Source organism: Solanum verrucosum, unplaced genomic scaffold, assembly GCF_900185275.1.
Source record: "Solanum verrucosum unplaced genomic scaffold, falcon-dt-bn FXZP01000125.1, whole genome shotgun sequence".
Lineage (NCBI taxonomy): Eukaryota > Viridiplantae > Streptophyta > Magnoliopsida > Solanales > Solanaceae > Solanum > Solanum verrucosum.
In genome coordinates this window covers 1,144,726-1,168,510 of record NW_026019923.1, presented here as the reverse complement: position 1 = coordinate 1,168,510, position 23,785 = coordinate 1,144,726, and the positions used below count along the sequence as shown (strand labels likewise).

The 23,785-nt window shown below is 29.0% G+C and overlaps 4 protein-coding genes across 4 annotated transcripts in view; 2 read left to right on the top strand and 2 right to left on the bottom strand.

Moving 5' to 3' along the window:
* The window catches only part of LOC125826321 (uncharacterized), a 198,133-nt gene that overhangs the window by 79,454 nt on the left and 94,894 nt on the right, over nt 1-23,785 (bottom strand). The gene's annotated exons all lie outside the window — the stretch shown is intronic.
* LOC125826368 (E3 ubiquitin-protein ligase RZFP34-like) lies at nt 4,006-12,097 on the top strand. The gene is made up of 13 exons (XM_049505677.1): nt 4,006-4,038; nt 5,519-5,663; nt 5,760-5,847; nt 5,942-6,001; nt 9,109-9,141; nt 9,232-9,311; nt 9,395-9,436; nt 10,404-10,444; nt 10,686-10,768; nt 11,020-11,111; nt 11,327-11,396; nt 11,724-11,765; nt 11,854-12,097. Exons 2-13 carry the CDS (start codon nt 5,578-5,580, stop codon nt 12,001-12,003), a joined length of 867 nt encoding a protein of 288 aa, XP_049361634.1. The 5' UTR covers nt 4,006-4,038; nt 5,519-5,577; the 3' UTR covers nt 12,004-12,097.
* Nucleotides 12,969-18,790, bottom strand: LOC125826585 (alpha carbonic anhydrase 7-like). The gene is made up of 7 exons (XM_049505939.1): nt 18,691-18,790; nt 16,096-16,316; nt 15,208-15,314; nt 14,336-14,441; nt 13,626-13,799; nt 13,472-13,525; nt 12,969-13,086 (listed from the first exon to the last, which is right to left on the bottom strand). The coding sequence occupies exons 1-7, from the start codon at nt 18,788-18,790 to the stop codon at nt 13,012-13,014; spliced, it is 837 nt and encodes a 278-aa protein (XP_049361896.1). The 3' UTR covers nt 12,969-13,011.
* Nucleotides 22,754-23,338, top strand: LOC125826574 (uncharacterized). Its single transcript, XM_049505928.1, has one exon. It carries the CDS (start codon nt 22,754-22,756, stop codon nt 23,336-23,338), a length of 585 nt encoding a protein of 194 aa, XP_049361885.1.

The window sequence follows — 23,785 nt, the reverse complement described above, 5'->3', positions numbered from 1 at the left end:
AGGCCCAAGTTGCTGGGTAAGGCCCAAGTTGCTGGTCCATGTGAAAAGGAAACCGGACTTGGGCACACAAATGTTATTTAAACTCTAGTTTTTTAAATAGGAAAAATTAGCAAATTAGTCAAAAAATCTAACTTAATTAGTAAAAATCTCCATACTTTATAAATATTAGTAAAAATGTCAAAATGTCATTATTTTAGAAAAGATTGTGTATCCTAATTTACTTTCTATTTTATCTCACCTTAATTACACATTTTTCAATTAATCCTCTATCATATGTTTAAAATAAAGGGAATATTTTCTCTCTTTCATATTTTCTTCTTCTTCTTCTTTTATTTTTTTTTTGCAACATATTTTCATCTACCAATTCTTCTCCATTTCAAAACCCGCCTCTTTCTCTTCCTTCTTTTTTGTTTTATTTTTCCAGAAATTGAAAAATATATTTTATAAAGATATTCACACAATCCCTTTTATTAAGGTATGCATCCTTATCCATTTTTTAAGATTTGTTTTATGATTTTATTTTTGTTTAAATCGTTCAAAATTGTTGTATGTTGTTGAAATCACGTTTTGGGTTTGATAAACTCTAAATCACTCTCCAATGGCAGAATCTAAGAGAATTACTAGAGGTATCCAACTTAATCAACAATTTTCTACTTAGAACAAAAATGACGACAATTTCGTATTTTAATTTGCTTATTTTGTATTTCAATATCACTTTATATACAAACAAATTCTACTTTTTTTTTATTTTGTATTCATCATAATGGTATACCAACAAAGTCACATTTGTATTTCAATTGAAGTGAGTATTTATTGTCCTCATTTTGTATTTCAATCTCAATTTTCAATTACAACAAGTCTGTATTTCTTTTTTAATATGTTTTCATCATAATTGTATACCAACAACTTTTATATTTTATGTGCTCACTTTACCATTCAAACTAAAATTGAATATCATATTGTGGTACGTATTTTACTGTGATCATTTTGTATTTAACTCTCACATTGTATTCAGAAAAGTTTGTACTTTTTTTGTGTTCATCATAATGACATACCAACAAAGTCAATTTTGTATTTCAATTGATGTGAGTATTTATTGTGCTCATTTCGTATTTCAATCTCAATTTCAATGACAACAAGTCTGTATTACTTTTTTTTATGTTTTCATCATAATTGTATATCAACAACTTTTGTATTTTATGTGCTCACTTTACCATTCAAATTAAAATTGGTATTTTACTTTCATAGTGAAAACTAAAAATTGTATCCCAGTGATCAAAATTGTATTAAATAACTGCCAAATATATTTTTCTTTTATTCGTATTACAAAAATATTACTCATTGTATCACAATATAATCTAATCATTACATATTAATACGATTAAAGAAAGATACAAGATTCTGGAAAAACAATAGCATACATAATGAAAATAATACAATCTGTTGAGGAATGATACAATATTCTAAAAAAAATACAAATTGACTGTGAAAGAAATATGATACATCTATGTTTAAGAAATACAAATCAATTTTGACATACCTACTAGAATGACTACAAACTAAAAAAAAAAATACAATATTCTTAATAAAAATATAAATGTTGAGTAAAAGAAAAACAATTGACAAACAAAAATTAATATGAATACAATTTTATAACCTTCTTCTCCATCCTCTCTTTCTTTGCAACCTTCTTCTCCGATTCTCTCTTTTTTTCTTCTTCTTCTTCTTCGTCTGATATATTTCTTTTTTTCGATTCTTTGTTCACAAAACCCAAATTTAAATCCGTATTCACTTGTGCATTAGTAAAACGTTGTCTCGTCATCCAAAAAGAAATATGCACGTTATTAGGATCACAATCTGCAAGCTTTGATTGTGACACATTTTTATACTATGTTTTGTGATTTTTTTCTAATTATTATTATGTAAGTGTATATATTCTCTAGTTAGTAAGATCTTAGTCTAAAAAGATTTGATTGGTTATTATTATCTCATGAATTTCGAAATACATGTTCGTTCTTAGTGATTATATACTTCTTGTTGAGTTTGTGTGATTCCACTAGGCTTTTATGATTTATGAGTTTTAATATGCCTTGATTGCATAATTTTTCTTGGATCTTTCTTTATCCCTAAGTAGCTTTTGTATTGACAATGTCAAATGTGGTTGAATATGAAATTTCACATAATTTTAGAGGAGTTAGATCATTACGAAAGTCGATTTTGGCTCTAAAATCTGATTCATTGAAGCCGTGGTTGGATATAAAAAAAAACGCGATTTAATTGAATTCATTTTAACATAAATTGAGTATTATCAATGAAAATTTAAAAATCGATACTAGAAATTTGATGAACAAGTGGTATGAGTTCTCTGTAATTTTTTTTTGAATTTTTGTAACTGATGAGACTTTTAAGCAATTGTTCTTTTTAAAAATTTTCTCTCCCCTAAATTTCTCTTTTCTGTTATTTAACAATTGTATTCTTTAAATTAAAACAAATAATAAAAACTTAAATAAGATACATAATAAACTAAAATTTTGACATTTTTACTAAATATTGAAAGTGTTGACAATGAGTCCTATTAAATGTTAAAATATTGACATTTTGAAAAATTTCCCTTTTAAATATTTTAATTAACTTAGTTAAAATCTCCAAATGATAGACCATCAATTCTCAAATATTCCTAATCAAGTTTTCAGTTATCTTTAATTGATTAAATTGTTTCGAGTTATTATTTTATTCAAATAAATTCTTACTTAATTTATTTTGTTAAAGCCTTAATTACTTTCAATTTATTTCAAATGGTTAGTTAAGTTTCCTTTCCTTTTATCTTATTCTTTAAAAAAAAGAAGGGAATTTACACAAATCCCATAGTATTAAAAGCTAATTACACCATATATTTATTCCTTTTCAAATTACAGAAATTCCTTATATTTGGCGGAATCTGAATACATCTCAAAACGTCTTGATATTTCGCATTCCGATTTCGGATACAACGCTCAACGTCGCGATACATAGCGTCTCGATTACAAATATATCACTCAAATGTCCCGGTATATCACGTATGCCCCGATACATAACGTAAAGTGATGTATTCGAGAACAAGAGAGTATGGATTTTTGTAGTTCTTTCAAATGGTAGGTAATTCTAGAAAATATGATAAAATAAGTTGTGTATTTAGGTAATTTTTCCAAAAAAAATAATAATGATTCCTATACTTAATCATTTTCTCAAAAAAGTTTTGTCGGATAATCACAGATTTGGAGCTACTTTAAGTTCTAATACCTTCTTAAAGTAAAACTAAAAATCTCTAACCTATTTTCTCTAAACTTTTAAAGGTTTATTTGTTAAGACCTTTAAGATTAAGTTATCTTCATTTCTTTAAAAAAAAAAATTAAGTGAGGACTCTATCTAAATATTTTTCTTAAATTATTTTATACTTAGAGTATTTCAAAAAGTGTTTTTTCTAAAAATAGTAAAATTACAACATAAGAACAGCTCATTTGTTACGATTCAACTCTATAATCTGGACGCTACCAACACTCAAAATAATTATTAGTTTCAAACGGATCCTTGACTTGACTTACTTCTATATACTTTAAGGGATCGTTTGGTGTGGTAATAAAAATAAATAGTGATGCGATAGGAAATTAGCGATGAGATAAAAATTTTGTATCTTGTTTGGTTGTCATGTTTGATATAACTTATCCCACTATTTATATCATAGTGATGAGATAGTTATTCCATATATATGATAGGATAAGTTATCCCAGCATAACTAACCTCGATAACTAATTATGAGATAATTTGTTTCAAATCAAACGACCGGGCAAAAGCTTTTCAAAAAATGAGCCGGCATTTTGTAATCAATATACAGCAAACGCTGGCGTGTCGCCTCGTCATCAATCAAATCAAAACGCAAAGAAAAAGCTAAAAGTAAAGAACTATGGCTTCAATAACTTGTAATAAAATAAAAAGGTGTTATGCATTATTGTTTGAACCCTTTTTGTTTCTTGTTCTTATCTACAAAAAAAATCCCAAAAGGTCAGTTTTTTTTTTATTCTTAGTTAAAGGTTTGATTTTTAGTTCAGTTTCAATCTTTTCTTGGAATCATAATGAAATGTCCTGATTCAATTTCAATCTTTTCTTGGAATCATAATGAAATGTCTGGTTTCTGATTCAGTTTCAATCTTTTCTTGGAATCATAATGAAATGTCTGGTTTCTGATTCAGTTTCAATCTTTTCTTGTTGTCTGAACTTGTATGTCTTTTTGGTGATTATTAAAGATATGATTTTTCGTTCAGTTTCAATCTTTTCTTGGAATCATAATGAAATGTCCTGATTCAGTTTCAATCTTTTCTTGGAATCATAATGAAATGTCTGGTTTCTGATTCAGTTTCAATCTTTTCTTGTTGTCTGAACTTGTATGTCTTTTTTGTGATTATTAAAGATATGATTTTTCGTTCAGTTTCAATCTTTTGATGTCTGAATTTGTAGTTATTTTGCCATAATTGGGTTGAAAATCAAGGGGGGGGGGGGGGGGGGGGGTGTTCAGTATCCATTGGAAGGAATTTGTTGATTTAGTAGAATTGGGTGAAGAGAATGAAGTTCAGTTTATTTTTTCATAGTTAAAGGTCTTATTTTTAGCTCAGTTTCAGTGTTTTTGTGAGGTGTGAATTTGTGTATTTTATTTTTTTCAGAATTAAAGATTTGATTTTTAGATTAGTTTTGATGTATGGACTTGTAAACTCTGTCATAATTAGTTGAAATACAAGGATTTTGAGTACCCATTGGGAGAAATTTCTTGATTTAGTAGAATTGATGGAGAGATAGAGATTGAATGAAGATATTCGGGACAAGGTGGGAGTGACTTTCGCGGTCGACAAGATGAAGTAACGAGATTGAGATTGAGATGATTCGGGCATGTAAGGAGGAGAAAAAGTATTGGAGAGAAGTGGTTAGACATGACATGATGCATCTTTAGTTTATCGAGGACATGTCCTTAGATAGTAGTATATGTGAGGTCGCGTATTAAGATAGAAGGTTAGTAGTTAGTAGATAGGCTTGGTGTTAGTTTTGTGCGCATTATATGTTTCTCCGCTCATACCAGTAGTAGTAGCATTATTCTCGTTGTTTCTTGTCCTGCGATTGCTGTGATTATCTGTTGTATTGTTCCTTGTCTTATGAATGCTATGTAATGCTTTCCCTATTATTTGCTATGCCCTCTTTACTTCTTTATTTTTCTTTTTTCGAAATGCTTACTTGAGCTGAGGGTCTTTCAGAAACAACCTCTCTACCTCGTGGAGGTAGAGGTAAGGTCTGTGTACGCACACTAGGTATGTCTAAATTTGTATATCGTTTGCCATAGTTAAAGGTCTGATTTTTAGCTCAGAGTCAAATCTTTTCTTGATGTCGGGATTTTTATATGTATTTTGTTATAGTTAAAGGTATGAGTTTTAGTGCAGTTTCAAACTTTTTGATGTTTGAATTTGTGTATATTTTACCATGATTAGTTGAATTTCAGGGATTTTTGAGTATCCGTTGGAAAAAAATAATCTTGATTCAGTAGAACTGGTGAAGAAAATGGAATGTAGTTTGAAGGAACATATAACCACTCTTTCTTTTGCTGCTTATGAATCTGTGACAGAAATGGGTTCCGGAAATTATGGGTATTTTCTCATATTTTATTCTTTGTTTTCGTTCTTTGTATAATTCTAGTTAATGTTCATGATTTTGTTAATCTTTCTTTCCTTTTTCTTCTTTAGGTGCTCGCATTATAGAAGAAGATGCAAAATTAGAGCACCTTGTTGTGATGAGATATTTGATTGCAGACATTGCCATAATGACTCAAAGGTAGAAACTTTTTTCATATTCAGTTGATTTTTTTTTGGGTTTTTTTCTTCTTTTTATGTGAGAATTAATCTTAGTTTTTTCATTTCTTGATCAGAATTCTTTAGATGTTGATCCACTCAAACGACACGATATTCCTCGCCATGATATTAAAAGGGTTAGTTTTCAAAAAATTTCCCTCTTCTGTTGTATAAGGATTCTATAGTTATGCTTGAGTTCTAAAAATTTATGATGTTCGGATTCTTCAAAAGTATCACACCCGGGTGTGTGTCAGATCCTCCAAAAGCTATCCCAACCACCACATCTTAAAATAGGCAATCCTCTTTATTTAGATAAGGAAAGAAGAACACAAAGGGCAGGTGATTTAGGCTTTATGTTCTGTGTAATTCTCAATGAAGCTATTTTAGTTTGATTGTGTGAATAGGTAGAACATTTTTCTATTGGGAGATCTGTTTAGCCACATGAGTTTTGTCATCTCCGTAGGAAAATATAGAGAAGTCAAGTGTTTTTTATGATAGATTTTGTTTTATATGATACTGGACTGAGATGAGCTTAAACTGTGTGATATGGAGAATGGAGATTCATATAGTCGATCCCAGCTTGCTTTAGATTGAGGCGTAGTTGTTGTAGAATGGAGCTAGCTATTTCATATATCACCTGATGTTTATCAGATCGCGAAGAACTCAAGAACCATTTTTCTAGTTAATTTATTGAATTGATCTTCTTTATGTAATATCTTGTAATGACCCGTAAAGTCAATTTTAGAATTTTCGTAAAATTATAATTTTATACCTCCCTATGGTTGCCTCGGGTCCCTTTTGATCGGTCGGTGAAGTTGGTTTGGAAATTTGAACTATTCGATAATTGCGATTATTTGAGTAGCAAGTATTTATCTAATAATTAATTATTGAAAATTAGTAATTAATGGGTCAAGCCCATAATTTAATTAATACCCTTATAACTTGACCCATATATTAATAAGATGAATTAAAGTTAGTACGGTTAATAAGTTATCTCAAAACCTAACCTGGATGTGCGGCAGAAAAACAAAGAAGTACGAAAGATTGAGCGGATCAGGTAAGCTCTACTACGATTCCTTGTAAAATTTAGATATATATAAATATGTCGGCAGGTGATATTAGTGTGAGGATGAGATTATTGGAAATTGTTTTTAAAATAAAAGAAAGAAAAGGAAACATAGAAAAGGGACAAATTGGTTGTCAGTATAGTTGGTTGGAATTGAATTGAAAATAAGGTTGAGGGGATTATTCTAATGGCATAATGTAGTCATTGCTCTGAATTGATAGGTTTTAGGAATTTCGTGATTTTACCTCATATGGTCTCGCCATGAATTTTCGTAACCAGTTAGATTTTCGTAGTTAGTAGTTCTTGTTTTATTATCATATAACAAATTAACTTTTTGATATATATTGAGATAAGCAATTAATATTTTGTGTATTATATTATATGAATATCATTAGATTTATGATATTTGAAGGATTTGGAACTTAATCCTAGACTAGAAAATTTGGAGAAAAGTTGAAAGAGTGGACATGTTAATTGGCATCAAAAGTTAAGAACTTAATCATAGATTCGTGCTCTATGATTTTTTTGGGTCAATGTTAGACGTATAGTGATGTGGGTGTTGTTAGTTTCATAAACTTATTGGTTTATTTATTTGAATAGATTGCATTGATTTGGAAGCCTAACGAAAGGAGAAGGCTCGAGTCCCAGAGTAATTGTTTGATTATTTGAGGCAAGTGGATTTCTAAACCCTTGTTAAGCGTATGGAATTCGTGTATTTCCTTGTGGTATATGGTTGAGAGTAATGTGATCAATTGTTTTTGTGATGTGTTGAGAATTGTTTGAAAGGCTTGTTAAATCATTGTTGATGTTGTATCCTGATTGTCTTGTTGTGAATTATGCAATGTTATGAAAATGGTCATCTCCTCATTGTTTGTGTGAACATGTCATTTGCATTGTTCTGAGACATGGTTCTGACAAGTGTTATGTGCCTTGAGAAAGAATAAGAAAATAAAGAGGATGTACCATTTCGAGGGACGTATCACGCGCCGCGATGGATACTATATTTCGAGGGACGTGTCGCGCGCCGCGACGGATACTATATTTCGAGGGACGTATCGCGCGCCGCGATGGTTACTATTATCGAGGGTCGTATCGCGCGCCGCGATGGATGCATGGACAGATATGTCCCCCATGGGTCCCGGACTGAGAAAAGCGGGTGTGTATCACTAGGTCAGACATGCATCACTATACTTGACATTGCACTCCATTGCATTGCACATATTTATCATTATTGACCTTGATATCGTGTTTTGCTGATCTTGTGAGTGTCTTTCTGTGGAACTTTGATTGGTGAATATTGAGCTTGTTGTTGAGAATATGTAATTGTTAGAGTGTTGTTGTTGAGATATGTGTTGTTTGAATTGTGAACTGTCAGGTTGAGCTGGTTTTATGCATGTTATAGTTGTGGAGGTTCGGTTGGGGTGTAAGGAGTACTCGTATTCTATCCCCTTAGCTCGTGTTTAGAGGTTTACTTGTTGAGTACCGTGTGGTTTGGTACTCACCCCTTGCTTCTACAAATTTTTGTAGGTTACGAGCCTGGTTTTTTGTGGTACTTGTTATTCTCTTCTTTTCCAAGGCTTCTGGGAGATTTGTGAGGTAGTTGTTTGTCTTCTCAGCGATCCTTCTTACTCTTGTTTATGATCTTGTTCTACTCTAGAAACAATGTCATATGAGACTTGTATTTTTCTTTTGATTCAATTGTAATACTTTAGAGGCTTGTACACGTGACAACCAGATTTTGGGGGTATATTTGAGTTTATTATAAAAATTTCCGTATTTTATTGTAATGGTTGAGTTTTAGGCTGACTTGTCTTGGTGGGTTAAGACGAGTGCCATCACGTCCATTTTTCGGTCGTGACATATCTCTTCTTTCGTACAAACTTATGCTTTGTATCAGACACTTTCATTTGCAATTGAGACATATGTGATTATATAATGTGTGAGTGGTCATGGTGTGATCGTAGTACCAAGAATTTGGTTAAGGGTGTCCAAGTTTGATGCATATGTATAAAAAGTAACTGTTGCCATATATACACAATACATTTTTTTATATACACAATACAATTTTCCGACAAAGGATGTCGGTCTATATGGCTCCACATTGTATTTGATTAAGATTCTTGTTCATACCTTTTGATGTTGACTGATTTGAGTATGCTTTCTCTATATGTTTTTCAGGTCATTTGCTCTTTGTGTAATACTGAACAGGATGTGAGTTTCCTCAATTGTTAACGACTCAATTCAAGTTTTTATAAATGTTGAGTTGATGTTAAATTTGATTGGTCCTTGATTGTGCTTTAGGTTCAACAAAAATGCATCCAATGCGGGGTTTGCATGGGGAAGTACTTTTGCTCAAAATGCAACTTCTTCGATGATGATGTAAAATTCTTTAAATAATTCGTCTACGATGCTGTTTGCTTGAAATTTATACTATGCTTTAACAAGATGATTGCTATTTTTAAGTCTCGAAGAATCAATACCACTGTGATAAATGCGGAATCTGCAGGTTAATATCTTTCTCATACTGTACATCATTATCGGTTCTCTAATGCATTTTCCTAAATTACACCATATTTGTATAAACACAAAGTCAACGACATCTGAAACATATGCTGGTCTGTAGTCACAAAATGGGCTGAAGGTAACCTTTCTTACGGAGGGACTTCGTTTTAAGTGCACGCTAAATAATGTCCCGTTGATGAGTTTCATATGTAATTAGGATTACTTGTGGTTGATTATAGACAGAGGCGAATCTAGGATTTTTCGAATATGGGTGCACCAAGTAAAATATATTGAAGTGGAAATTGATCCTTAATCCTCAATGTCAAAAGCTCAACTTTTAACCATGTGGATCATTTAGACTTCTTGTAGTACGGGTGCCAGAATATAATATTATACAAATTTTAGAAAAAATATATATAAAATATCTAATTTTACAAAGAGACCACGGGTGCGGGTGCCCTATTTTTTGGCTCTAAATTCGCCACTGATTATAGATGGTATGGATTAGAAATGATTCAGTCTAGTTTAGTATTTTTTGTGTCTCTTTACTTTCTATACCTGCACTACAGCCATAAAAAGACATAAGCTATGTTGCTCGGGATCTTCAAAAATGTTGTTACACCCGTGTCAACAACAACATACCTAGTGTAATCCCACAAGTAGTGGGGTCTGGAGAGGTTGTCTACGATTAGACACTCGGCTCAAGGAAAGCAAAAACACAACACTTATGGAAACATAACCCGTAACAACAACATGATAGTAATAAAACCGAGGGATAAGAGACAACAAATAGTAATAGAAAACTAAGAATGAGAAATATGGAAATAATAAAAATAACGAAAATATACTACCATTTCAGTTAAACTTACATCAGTTGCATCATCTTCACATGCCATTGTATATTTTTGGTTTGGTAACGTTGTGTCTAATATATTATTCATCATTTTACGGTCCAAAATATTCGAAAACAGAACGGGTGGCGAGGAGAACTTCTTTCACTGTGACACATGTGGTGAGTGAGATGCTCAACCTTGAATTAGAACTTAAATCAGCAATAAAGGCTCTTATCAACAATATTGTTCGGACTCTCTAAAATTGTTGTTGGTGTGTGTCGGATCCTCCAAGAGTAGAGCAATTTTATACTTTTGTGTTATCCGACATCAGTGCAGCAACATTTTTGGAGAGTTCGAGCATCATAACTTATTAGGTTGTATTTAGTTTGTTAGAGTTATGGAATATCCTTCCTTTTGCAGGATGCTGCTATACAAATTCGATGAAGGAATCACATAAATGTATAGAAAGAGCGATGCACCACAATTGCCCTGTTTGCTTTGAGGTAAGGGCAGAATTCCGACGATAACCCTGAAACGGACCCAGGGTACCGTAAGGGGGTTACGTCAAAAAATTACACTATATTTTTCAGAATGAGATATAGTGTAATTTTTTGACGTATCAAAATTATTTTTTTATGTATATATGGTATATTTCGAACCCCCTTAATTTCTTTTTGCGTTGATTTTTTTAATATTTTGTACCCCCTTAAGTAAATTCCTAACTCCGACTCTTGATTCTTTCAACTTCATGCAGTATATTTTTGATACAACAAAAAACATCATCGTCTTGCCTTGCGGTCACACAATGCATCTGGAATGTGTCATGCAGATGGAACAACATTTCCAGTACGTACATGACATGTTATGATTTTCTATGAACAATCAATTCCTTAATGATCCCATAACAGAACACCTCTCCCCGTTTGGTCTATGTTTCTCGGACTCTTCAAAAACATCGCTAGTTGTTTGTCGGATCCTCCAAAAGCTATGCATTTTTGGATGATCTGAGCAACATAGATTTTGGTTGCATTGTGCTCGGTTCCAATAATTTGTGCATGCAGGTATTCTTGTCCTGTTTGCTCAAGATCATACTGTGACATGTCTCGAGTCTGGGAACAACTGGACCAGGAGGTACATACTACATACTCCCTCTATTTCAATTTGTTTGTTTTTTACTAGACACGGAGCTCAAGAAAACAAAGATGGCATTTGGATCTTCTGATCTTAAGCTAAAAAATATGTAGAATGTACCAAAATGACCTTTAATGTCTTAAACGTGTCGTGTGGAAAGTTAGAACTAAAGAGTTGTCAAAAAAGGAAAGATTATTTCTTAAACGGACTAAAAAGGACAGTAAGACAAACAAATTGAAACTGAGGGAGTAGTTACTAAGTTGATTGACGTTTTTTTTCCCGACTCTTCTCTTCAAACTGACAAGTTCATCTATTTTCTAATTCTAGGTTGCGTCAACAGCTATGCCTGAAATGTATCAGGACAAGAAGGTAAGAAACACGTTTGTCAATCCATTTGAAATTTCGTACATGAATTTGATCGCCTTTTACCTTACATTTGAATTTCGTTGAATTTTAGGTTTGGATTCTTTGCAACGACTGCGCGGAAACATCTGAGGTTAACTTCCATATAGTAGCACATAAATGTCCAAGTTGCAAATCCTATAATACAAGGCAGACAAGAGGAGGGTCCAGTTCATGCTCTAATATTACCGATATGATCAGATGAGGTTCTTAATCGCGACATTAGATCAGGTTTTTTCTTCAAATTACTATTTGCCTGATTATAAACGATGAAATCAATGCCCACGAGTCACGACTGCAACAATTGGTATGATTATAACTTTCATTATTTTCCACGAGTTTACCTCAGAAAGCACCGAGGAGGAATTTACATGTCATTACTTGCAACAAGGGAGTTGTCGAACATTCCTTACTTATTCTTTCACGTAATCTCTCTCTCTCTATTGCTTTATGTAGAGACGGATTTAGGATTTTTAAGTTTATAAGTTCTGATCTCACAGTCCTTTTTACTTTTCTAGCTTCGAGATAGATTAGTTATATGTATTGAGTGGATTCTCCTCAACACAAATATATGTTCTGGAGGAAAACTATTGAATTTTGTTGAACTCGTATCTTGTACTGTAGAATACAAGAAGATATTCCAAAATGAACTTTGATCAGCAGTATTTGTGCAAAACTTAATTAAACTTGACAATAGTGTAGATTTTGTTCTTTGATCTACCTAGTATTCGAAATTCACTAGCCTGACTAATCTGGATTGACGTCATGTAAGGTCTACTTAAGGGAATGCTCTCTCTACTAGGAGTTTTCCATTTTTGAGGCTTAATGAGAGACACTCATACACACTCTTCTTGATTAACAAATTGAAAGTGTGATTTCTCTTATCCAGAGGTCTTGGTTTCGATCCCTCTGAATAGAAAAATTTTTGATAGGAAGGCTCTACGCAACATGAATCTGGCTTAGTCAGTACAACTATTGTTGTTTTTGTTCATCCTGTCTTCCATCAATATTCAGATAAAAATTTAGTACAAATATAGAATACATATTTTTTTTCTTTGTTCTTTTTTCTACTACATTCTTTCAAAAATTCTATAAAAGAAAAATGTAGTCCCAGAGACGATTTTGATAGAAACTGTTTTACTCCCAGATGAGACTTTTCCATGTGAATTTGAACTAGTCGGATCTCAAAGCAGGTAGTGGACACTGACATGCTCTAGTGCTTGGAGAATAAAAGTTGAATTTTTCTCTTGTTATGTGGTTGCACTGGCCTTGCATTTCTTTCAGCATGCTGAAATAATAATAACAATAATAATAAATATTGTTTTACATAAAATATAGTCCAAATCAAACTAAAAAAACAATACAAGCTAGAACATTTTTATTCAATACAAAATATTCGAAAAACTACTTTTAAAATGGTATTTCCTTTATTTCATTTTATAATCTCATTATTTGATCTGACACAGAATTTTTAAAGTAAAAAAAAAAAACTTTGAATGTTGTGTTTCATATTAAATATAATCTATTAAAATGTATTTGAATATTTATGATTTTAAACATGTCAGGTGAAATATTAGAATTAAAATATATATAAAAATATTATTTAAAAAAATAAAAAAATAAGACGCATAAATTAAAACAACTGAAATAATAAAAAATAGAGGGGAACTTACATCATGTACAGCTTTTCTAAGCAAATTCACTTGAAATCTTGAAACAGTTTCTACCTAAAATAAATAATGTTTAATTAATCATTTAGTTCTAATAATCTCATAAAAATTTTAATAATATTTAAATTTTGGATTTATTTTTCTTTAAAAAAATTACCTTCTTGTTGACTAGCCAAGTAACACCTTCTGTGCAAGGAGGAATAGTGAGTGAACCCTTGTACTCATAGTAACTTTCTCTATAAATATTATTAGTAATATACTTTGGATTAATCATGCCCAAACTCCTCTCTTCACCTTCTTGATCTATCATGGATAATATATGTCCCCTCAACTATAATCAATAATCACAAAAAAAAAAATCATCAAAAATAATATAAGAGTTGAGTATATATCGAAAGGGAGTGTTGGAGCAACGATAAACACGATTAAAAACTCACTGAAAAATGTTTAGAGGTTATTTCCACTGGTATTTGATTGAAACGGTAAGAGAAAGAGAAAATAAGGAAGTTTTCCACTATTTCAAAAGGATTTTTTTTTTTCACTATGAATTTTCCTACTAGTAATAAAAAATTATTACTTGTATAATATTTACTTAATTAAGTCTAATTTAAATCGAGAACATTGTATAATATTTGCTTAATTAAAACTAATTTAAACCGAGAATGATTAATGATAATTCATATAGCCAACTTAATTTATTTGAAATTGAGGTACAGTCATTATATTAGCAAAAACTTAAACTCTCATCCCCTTTTTATCCTCACAGAGTACTTTATACTCTTTTTTTTAGGTTCAACTAAATTAAATTTGCGTCGATAAATTTATTTATTATTGACAATAAATAGATTTAGTTAAAAAAACACTTACTATAAAAATAAATGGATCTGGTTTGCCAAATTTGTAAAGGACAGCATTTACAACTATCTTTTTATTCACCTGCTCCTGGTGAACCATATGCAATTCCAAGGCATACCTATCATTCAAATCATACCAAAAAATAATTAAAGTAGACAAAAAGGTCACAAAAATAAATTTTTTTACATTTAAAAATAATTTATCTTTATTCTTAATGAATAATTTATAAGATATAAATAGTTATAATTTATTTTACGGATCAAGTATTGAAAAGTTCCCTCATAAAGAAAAACTGCTCCAACATATAAAGTAATATTAAATTTAAAATATATTCTCTTAAACATTAAATCGATCTTGAAAAAGATTATATATCAAATCAGATACAAAGAAAGCAAATAAATAAAGAGAAGGATTCAGTGAAATATTACTTATCATTTATCAGTCTTGCCTTATATATAGATGTACCTATCAAAGTAGTAGTTTAATTTGTGGTGGAAATATTTTTGGCAATCATATTTATTAGGTTATTAATTAACATTTATTTCAATATTTATATGTAATTACCTTATAAGTTATGTGAGAATAATTTTACAGTATTAGTTGGTGAAAAAAAATTAATTTTTTTTATGTGTGTTATTAATTATTATTAAGGATAAAATAATTAATTAAAAAAAGTGGTAACTTATTAGTTGGTTGACTAGCTGATCTTTCATTTTGGTGGTAAGAGTTAGATCCTGCATCTTGTAATCCCTTTTCCCTACCTCATTTTTTAAAAAAATAAATAAATTATTTTGAACGACTAAAATAATAAATAATTTGAGATAATTATTTTTAAAAATAACAACAGATAATTTAAAATGGAGGGAGTAAAATATTATTGGTACCTTCTACCATTAATAGTATGTTCAGATGGTGAATGCCAGTGAATTTGTATAAGAGGGTAGTTTGTGTCATTCATCAAAATTGATCCAGCATCCCCATGCCAATGCAACTGCATAGATATAAAAATAAATAAATAAATTATACTAAAAATCATAAGATAGTAGACGGATTCAGAATTTAATTCATATTATTTCAAATTTGAGATTTTATCGTAACTAATTTGATTTTTTTCGATTTGTTATTAATTATTCGTAGTTATCTAATGAATCCATGGACCTATATATAACTTGTTGTGACGAAAAGATGAAAACGAAAATCTAAATATATATCAAAAGACACAAAAATTTAACATTTTTCGATCCACAAATAGTATAAGTAAAATTCACAAATAGTCATGTTTCACCCATATGATAGATTTTTCAAAAATCTTGAAATGAAACTTTTGGTTGAAATTTGAAACTTCAAGACAGTGACTACTTTTTAGTAGTCAATAAGCGCTAGTTCTGCCTAATAAGTACTCACCAACTTTTTTACATAGAGTTTAGATTTTATTCACTGACTGGATATATAAACAATAACGTATAACCAACTTTACCCCTCCCTTGAAGAGATAGAGAAGTTATTTTCAACAACTCAAAATATTTACAAAAAAAGTTAATATTAACAGTTGAAAAACATATCAATAAATAAGGAAAGCTATATCATTTAAAGAAAAGAAGCGGTAACAACAACGAAATAATATGATAACTGATTTGCTAATAATATTGAATCTTTTCATGATATCACTTGTAAAAGAAGAAAGAAATAAGTAACAATTAAAATCAATCAATTAAAGCAATTAGAATATTCTAAAAATGGTGAATATCTTTAATAAAAAATTAAATACTTACTGAAATATCATGTCCTCGATTTCTTATAGTAGAATTAGTAGGCTTGTAATGTTTCATGTGACCCAATTTTCTCATATTTTTGACTCTACAACTTGAAATATCAATTGGAGATTGCATTTTCCCATCCTTGCAAGTTTCCCATTCTTTATTTAGATCTCCCCATTTACTTGGTCCTTTCTTACTCCTTTCACTATAATCAAACTTCACCTCATCCTCAATTTCTACACATCAAAAAGGTCAAATTAGTGTCAACATACATCAAGTAATGGAAATTAGAAGAAGAAAAAAAGAGTAGAAGAAACATTTGAATATGAAGAGCAGACGAATCAGAATCTAGAGTCAGTGAGTTTAATAAAACAAACAACATCGTTGGCCAATTTCTTGCATGTTTTTGAAAAATTGAAATAGCCTTAGAGTTTCAAATTTGACTATTGAAATTAAAGGACAATATCATAGAGTTTCACACTCGTGAAAATTGAAACTCCATGAATTATACATGGGTTGAAAAGTGACTATTTTTGGATTTGACCCCCATAGTTTGAAATAAAAATAATAGATTCGATTGAATCCATGCACAAAGTCCCTTTTAGAATTAACTCTGGAAGTAGGAAGAAGAGGATAAAACGTATATGATGAGTTCATCTAAACTCAATAGCTTTGGTTTTGATTTTGTATATGAATTGAGAAATCGACTAAACATGTACATATTAAAAGTAGCATAATTGGATTAATCGTTACAAGAATGATATTACTTACCACCACCTTCATTTTTTTGATGACTAATGGATGTTGTTGCATTCAAAAATATAGACAAATGGAGGAATGATCCAAAAATAATTAAAATTAAGTTGTAACTTTGTTTCTTCATTTTGAGAAAGATGATGACTAGAAAAATTGTTTGAAGTGATAAGTGAAAAAAACAACACATATTTAAAGGAATATTATATTTGCAACTACTTCACTAATAATAGGAAAAAAATATATGGATATTGACTTTATCCATTATTATTAACAAACATTCCAAAAAGAAGAAGAAGATAAAATCTTTTATAAATGTTTTACTAAATTAAGAAAATCACAATCTTCATAAACAATTTCTTAATATGCTTGAATTATTATTTTACCTTTGATGTAAAATTAAATCTAGACAATTCCCCTAGTTGTGCTTGTGGTTTTAATTAGTTTATTGAACTGATTTGATAATAATAATGTAATTAAGATTAGTCTACGTGTTCTTCTAAAGTTGGGATATATTCCAAATTGATATTATTTCTTTTAACATCCTCTAAAAAAAAAATTAAATTATAAAAAAGATTAAAAAGTTACTCTTAAAGATATACTAGAATAAGATGAACTTTGCATTCTCCTCTCAAAATTTCTAGTTAGTATTTCTTGTTTTATATTACTCATTAATTATAATAAATATGTGATATTTAAAAGGTAAAAATTGAAATTAATTTTAGAGTTATTGAATTTCAATCAATATTATTTAGGGATAACTCTTGAACAATTCTCATTTCAAAGTTAGTTATGGGATTGAATTAATATTCAACGGTGTTTTATATTGTGTCACCTGAAGTTTTCATCAATCATGGGTAACTTTTTAGTAAATGGCCCCTCCTTTATTTATCTTACGATTTATAGATGTTTTAGATCAGGACCTAAATATCCTTATTGGACAAATTAAAAATCTTATGATAAATATTAAATCAAAATCTAAAATTTTAGTAAGTTACTGAATTATTAAACAATCATATAATATATTTTTTTCTATAGTTGAAAAATATTAAATCTGAGACTAACGTTATCCTACTATACATGGGACAACATATACAGTGGACGATTGAAAACTCTTTAAGGAAAAATCCCAAAATACTTATTGCCTCTATATGCAGCTTTTGAGCAATAAAAAAATTGTTAGTAAATTTATAATTATATTTTCCCTATGACAATAGTGAAATTTATCGACGAAAGTAAAAAAAATACAATTTTCTTATATATATATATATATATATATATTTTATTTTATTTTATTATTTTTTTATTTTTTTTTATTTTTTTTATTATTATTATTATTATTTTTTAAAAAGTAAGATTATCTACTTGTTAATACCAGCAATATTTTAGAACCTTAAATTAAATTATCAACTCTTTATATCACTAAAAATAGCTCTTTTATAAGAAGATTTAAGATAATAATAGTAAATAAATTACTAACATTACATCAACTTGAATTAAATCTTCCAACATAAATAATAAAACTATCATATTAAATACTTTGTCTTACAAAGAAAATGACTTTTTGAATTTGACCAATAGTTTGAGCTGAAAATAATAGAATTGGTCAAATCCAATAAAACTTGTCTTGAATCTGTCTTAGGAGTATAAAATATATGATATGAGTTCATCTAAGCTTTAGTTTTTATTTTGTATATGAAATTATGGATCGAGAAATCTATTAAATATGTACATACATATCTAAAACTATAAAACAGTAACATGATCAAATTATGAGTTTGATGATAAATAAAATTATCCAAACTCATTCAAATTTTGAGTATGCTTTTAGGATGAGGTACAAATAAAACAACTTACCACTTTCATTATGATGGACCAATGTTGCATTCAAGAATAATGGCAAATAGAGGAGTGATACAAAAATAATCAAAATTGAGTAGTAGTTTCTTTTCTCCATTTTGAGATAGATGATGATTATAAGATTTACTTGAAGTGATTATTGAAAAAAAACACATATTTAAAAGAATTTGAGTAACTACTTTCATTATAATAGGAAAAATGTAATATTGACTGATCCATTATGATTAATAAATATATCAAGAAAGATTTTTTGTCTTGTGTTTGTGGTCTTAATTAGTTTATTGATCTTATTTGTTGGCACTAATATGATTTTAGTCTGCCACATGTTTTTCTGTTGGGATATATTTCAATTTTTTTTTTAATATTCTCTAAATAATTTATTTTTTTTAAAAAGGAAAAAGATTGAAAAATATATACATTTGAAGACACTAGAATATGAATTATGCACCCCATTAATATTTTGGAACCTTCAATAAAATTATACACGGTATATATATGGTATTTGTAATTCTGCAAGAGATATCAATAAAGTATAAAGTTACACTTGAATACACTTAAATAACTAGTTTGCATTTTTTTATTGAGAAAAGACATAAAGTCATCATTAAAGTTGTTTCGGATTTTCTAAGAGATATCTTAACTTTGCGGGCATTCTATTACCTTACAAAAGTATTGAATGAATACCTTTGTAAAAGGACCATTTTGACTCATTTTCTCAGTATGTTTGTGAATAAGCAGATGACGCGCGTAAATGTCTATTTTTACTGCTAAAAAATAATTAAATCCACACACATTTTCTCAAGATATTCTTAACGTTTTCGGAAGAAAGAGTGATCCTAATCTTGATTTGATGAAGAAGACAAAGACAAAGACGCAGATGCAACTTCAATTTTCTTTAAAAAGGATGTGAGCATATTTCAATGGAAAAGAAGTGAGAATTTGAAAAAAAAGAAAAAAAGAAATGGAAGTGTTTTTGGTAAGATTCAGGTCGGATTATCCTCATTGTTTTTAATATTTAAATTTAGTTGAAATGGTCAAAGGGGTGAACATCACACGCGTCTTCATAATGAGAAAATGAGCCAAAATGATCTTTTTACAAAGGTTTCAATACTTTTGTGGGGGTAATAGACCTCCATAAAGTTAAGATATTTTCTTTAAAATACAAGACAATTTCAGTAGTCACTTTAGGTCTTTTCTCTTCTTGTTTTATATTATCCATAACAATTTATAATAAATATGTAATATTCAGAAGATAAATTGACATTAATTTAGCAATTTTTGGGTTTTCATTGATATTATTTACGGATGGAATTTTTTTTTTATAAGATCTTTGACAATCATTATTTTAGAGTTAATTTTATAATTCAAGTTAGATCTAATATTCATGTCTTATAATAGTACTAGATATAGGACCCCGTGCTAGCACGGGGCCCAATATATGTTATTTTATTATTTTAATTTATTTCATATTATGGAATTTGAGAAGTTATTGAAATTTTTATATGATTTTAAAAATATTTTAAATTGTTAGCTATTGTGATTTGTAGTACATTTTTTTAAACATAATTTTGAAAATAATATTTATTACTCTGTTTGTTCTAATTTATGTGGCACAGGCAGAATTTCAAATATTAACCATTTTTTTATATGTCTCTTTAATATATTAAGTTGTTAATTATTGTATTTTATAGTACATTTTGAACCTAATTTTTTTAATAATATATGTTATTTGCCATGTCCCAATTTATGTGGCATTAATTGATAGATTTGTTGGAGTCGAGAGATTTATTTTGTTAATTATTGTAATTTATAGTTTCTTTTTCGTCAATTTCAAACAATATATGTTGTTAATTGATAGAATACTTTTAATGTAATTTTTTTTTTAAAAATATGTGTGACTGTCCATGTCCCAATTTATGTGGCACATGTAAAGTTTTGACAATTAACCAAACTTTTAATACATTTAAAAAAGAAATTTAAGTCGTTAAATTTTAAGTAATTTAAATTGTTGTATTATTTATTACAATTTATAATGCTTTTAAAGTAGTTTAAATATTGTACTATTTATTATGATTTATAACACTTTTTTTTTAAATTTATGTTATATTATGGAATTTGAGAAGTTATTGAAATTTTTATATGATTTAAAAAATATTTTAAATTTATTGTGATTTGTAGTACTTTTTTTTAACATAATTTTGAAAATAATATTTATTACTCTCTTTGTTCTAATTTATGTGGCAGATGCAGAATTTCAAATATTAACCCTTTTTTATATGTCTCTTTAATATATTAAGTTGTTAATTATTGTATTTTATAGTACATTTTGAACCTAATTTTTTAATAATATATGTTATTTGCCATGTCCCAATTTATGTGGCATTAATTGATAGATTTGTTGGAGTCGAGAGATTTATTTTGTTAATTATTGTAATTTATTGTTTCTTTTTCGTCAATTTCAAACAATATATGTTGTTAATTGATAGAATACTTTTAATGTAATTTTTTTTAAAAAAATATGTGTGACTGTCCATGTCCCAATTTATGTGGCACATGTAAAGTTTTGACAATTAACCAAAATTTTAATACATTTAAAAAAGAAATTTAAGTCGTTAAATTTTAAGTAATTTAAATTGTTGTATTATTTATTACAATTTATAATGCTTTTAAAGTAGTTTAAATATTGTACTATTTATTATGATTTATAACACTTTTTTTTTAAATTTATGTTATATTATGGAATTTGAGAAGTTATTGAAATTTTTATATGATTTAAAAAATATTTTAAATTTATTGTGATTTGTAGTACTTTTTTTTAACATAATTTTGAAAATAATATTTATTACTCTCTTTGTTCTAATTTATGTGGCAGATGCAGAATTTCAAATATTAACCCTTTTTTATATGTCTCTTTAATATATTAAGTTGTTAATTATTGTATTTTATAGTACATTTTGAACCTAATTTTTTAATAATATATGTTATTTGCCATGTCCCAATTTATGTGGCATTAATTGATAGATTTGTTGGAGTCGAGAGATTTATTTTGTTAATTGATAGATTTATTGTTTCTTTTTCGTCAATTTCAAACAATATATGTTGTTAATTGATAGATTTTTTGGAGTGGACTATTTTCTTATTAATTATTGTAATTTATTGTTTCTTTTTCGTCAATTTCAAACAATATATGTTTATTATATAATCCATTTTATGTGGTACCAATAGAATTTAGAGAGTCAATTAAATTTTTTATATAAGTTTTAAATAATTAAGTTGTTAATTATTGTAATGTATAGTATTACTTATATTATTTTTAAATATATTTAAATATTATATGTTAGGTTTTTTATCCTAATTTATATGGCATTGATAGAATTTAAAGTGTCAAATAATTGTTAATTATTGTAATAGATAATATGGAGTATTTAAGTCATTTATAGTATAGTAATTTATATATAATATGTAGTATTTAAGTGGAAGGTGATGGGCCCCACTTATATAGTTTGATAAATATATTGGATATTAGTAGTGATTTATAGTATAGTAATTAATAATATATAATATGTAGTATTTAAGTGGAAGATGGTGGGCCCACTTATATATTTTATAAATATATTGGACATTAGTAGTGATCTTATTGGCACATTGGTAGTCATCCTAGAGTCTTCTATAATATAGTAATAGTAATTATGTGAAACTCTTGTCGTTTATCACTTTTTGGGACAATTCCTTAGGAAGTGGTTCATCTTTTATTTCTCTTATTTTCAGACCTTTCAAACCATGATTTAAATATTCTTATTGAATAAACTGAAAGTCTTTTGAAAAATATTAAGTTATAGTCTAAAATTTCATAAGTATTGCATCATTAGATGATGGTGTAATGTTTTATTTTTTATAGTTAAGCAATATATGAATGATAATAAACCGAAAGCTAACATTATATAGGACAACATATACATAATTTTTCAAAATTTGAAATATTTATCAAAAAGTTTGAGGTGTTTTTAAACAACTTTTTACGTTAACTACTTCATATATTTTTTTCCGAATTACTTGTAAAATGAGCTTTGATATTGCATTTCCCCTTAATTTGATACTCCAACAACAACAACAATATTATAAATCAGCTTGGCCTATTGTGGGAGAAGATCTTACAAATGCAGTGCTAGAATTTTTCCAGAACAACAAGATTCTGAGGCAGATTAACTCAACTAGTATTGCACTTATTCCCAAGATTGATAAGCCTGAATTTGCCAGTCAATTCAGACCTATCTCTTATTGTAATGCCATTTACAAGTGCATATCAAAATTAATTTGTAGTAGGTTGAAATCAGCTATTAGTCTTATAGTTGCAGAGAACCAATCAACTTTTGTCCAAGGAAGATCAATGATGCATAATGTACTCATTTGCCATGATATATTGAGACATTACAATCGGAAGAACGCATCTCCTAGATGTCTTATGAAGATAGACTTGAAGAAAGCATATGATATTGTTAGCTGGGAATTCCTGGAGGAAGTACTTATTCATTTTGGGTTTCCTGGACAATTTGTGAAGTGGATTATGTTGGGAGTAACAACCACCATGCTCTCAGTCAAAGTAAATGGGGAAGCCATGGGTTTTTTGCAGGTAGAAGAGGATTGAGGCAAGGAGATCCAATATCTCCTTTGTTGTTTGTACTTGTGATGGAGTACCTGTCTAGAACACTACATACAATGAGTCAATTGCCAGACTTCAAGTACCACCCAATGTGCAAGAAACTGAAACTCACACACCTTATATTTGCTGATGATCTGATGTTTTTTTGCAAAGGAAATGTGGACTCAGTGAATAGAGTGATGGAAACATTAGCTCACTTCAATGCTGCTACTGGTTTAGAGGCCAATTTGGAGAAATCTAATGTGTACCTAGCTGGGGTAGATGAGAGGGTCAAAACGCAAATTCTAGCCAGAACTGGATTCTCAGAGGGTGTGTTTCCAATTAAATACCTAGGACTCCCCTTATCACCTAAGAAATGGAAGAAGATTGAGTGTTGGTCCCTGATAGACAAGATTACTCACAGAATAAAAATAACATACTCTAAACAACTTT

Bases quoted from the DNA above. Each gene is read 5' to 3' on its own strand.
- LOC125826585 (XM_049505939.1), bottom strand. From the start codon at position 18,790: ATGGAGAAAAGAAACTACTACTCAATTTTGATTATTTTTGTATCACTC. The intron at 15,315-16,095 runs GTAAGTATTTAA...ATATCTATGCAG, and splicing joins ATCGAGGACATGATATTTCA to TTGCATTGGCATGGGGATGC. The intron at 13,087-13,471 runs GTAAGTTCCCCT...TTATTATTTCAG, and splicing joins TTAGAAAAGCTGTACATGAT to CATGCTGAAAGAAATGCAAG.
- LOC125826368 (XM_049505677.1), top strand. From the start codon at position 5,578: ATGGAATGTAGTTTGAAGGAACATATAACCACTCTTTCTTTTGCTGCT. The intron at 6,002-9,108 runs GTTAGTTTTCAA...TATGTTTTTCAG, and splicing joins CTCGCCATGATATTAAAAGG to GTCATTTGCTCTTTGTGTAA. The intron at 11,766-11,853 runs GTAAGAAACACG...GTTGAATTTTAG, and splicing joins AAATGTATCAGGACAAGAAG to GTTTGGATTCTTTGCAACGA.
- LOC125826574 (XM_049505928.1), top strand. From the start codon at position 22,754: ATGAGCTTTGATATTGCATTTCCCCTTAATTTGATACTCCAACAACAA.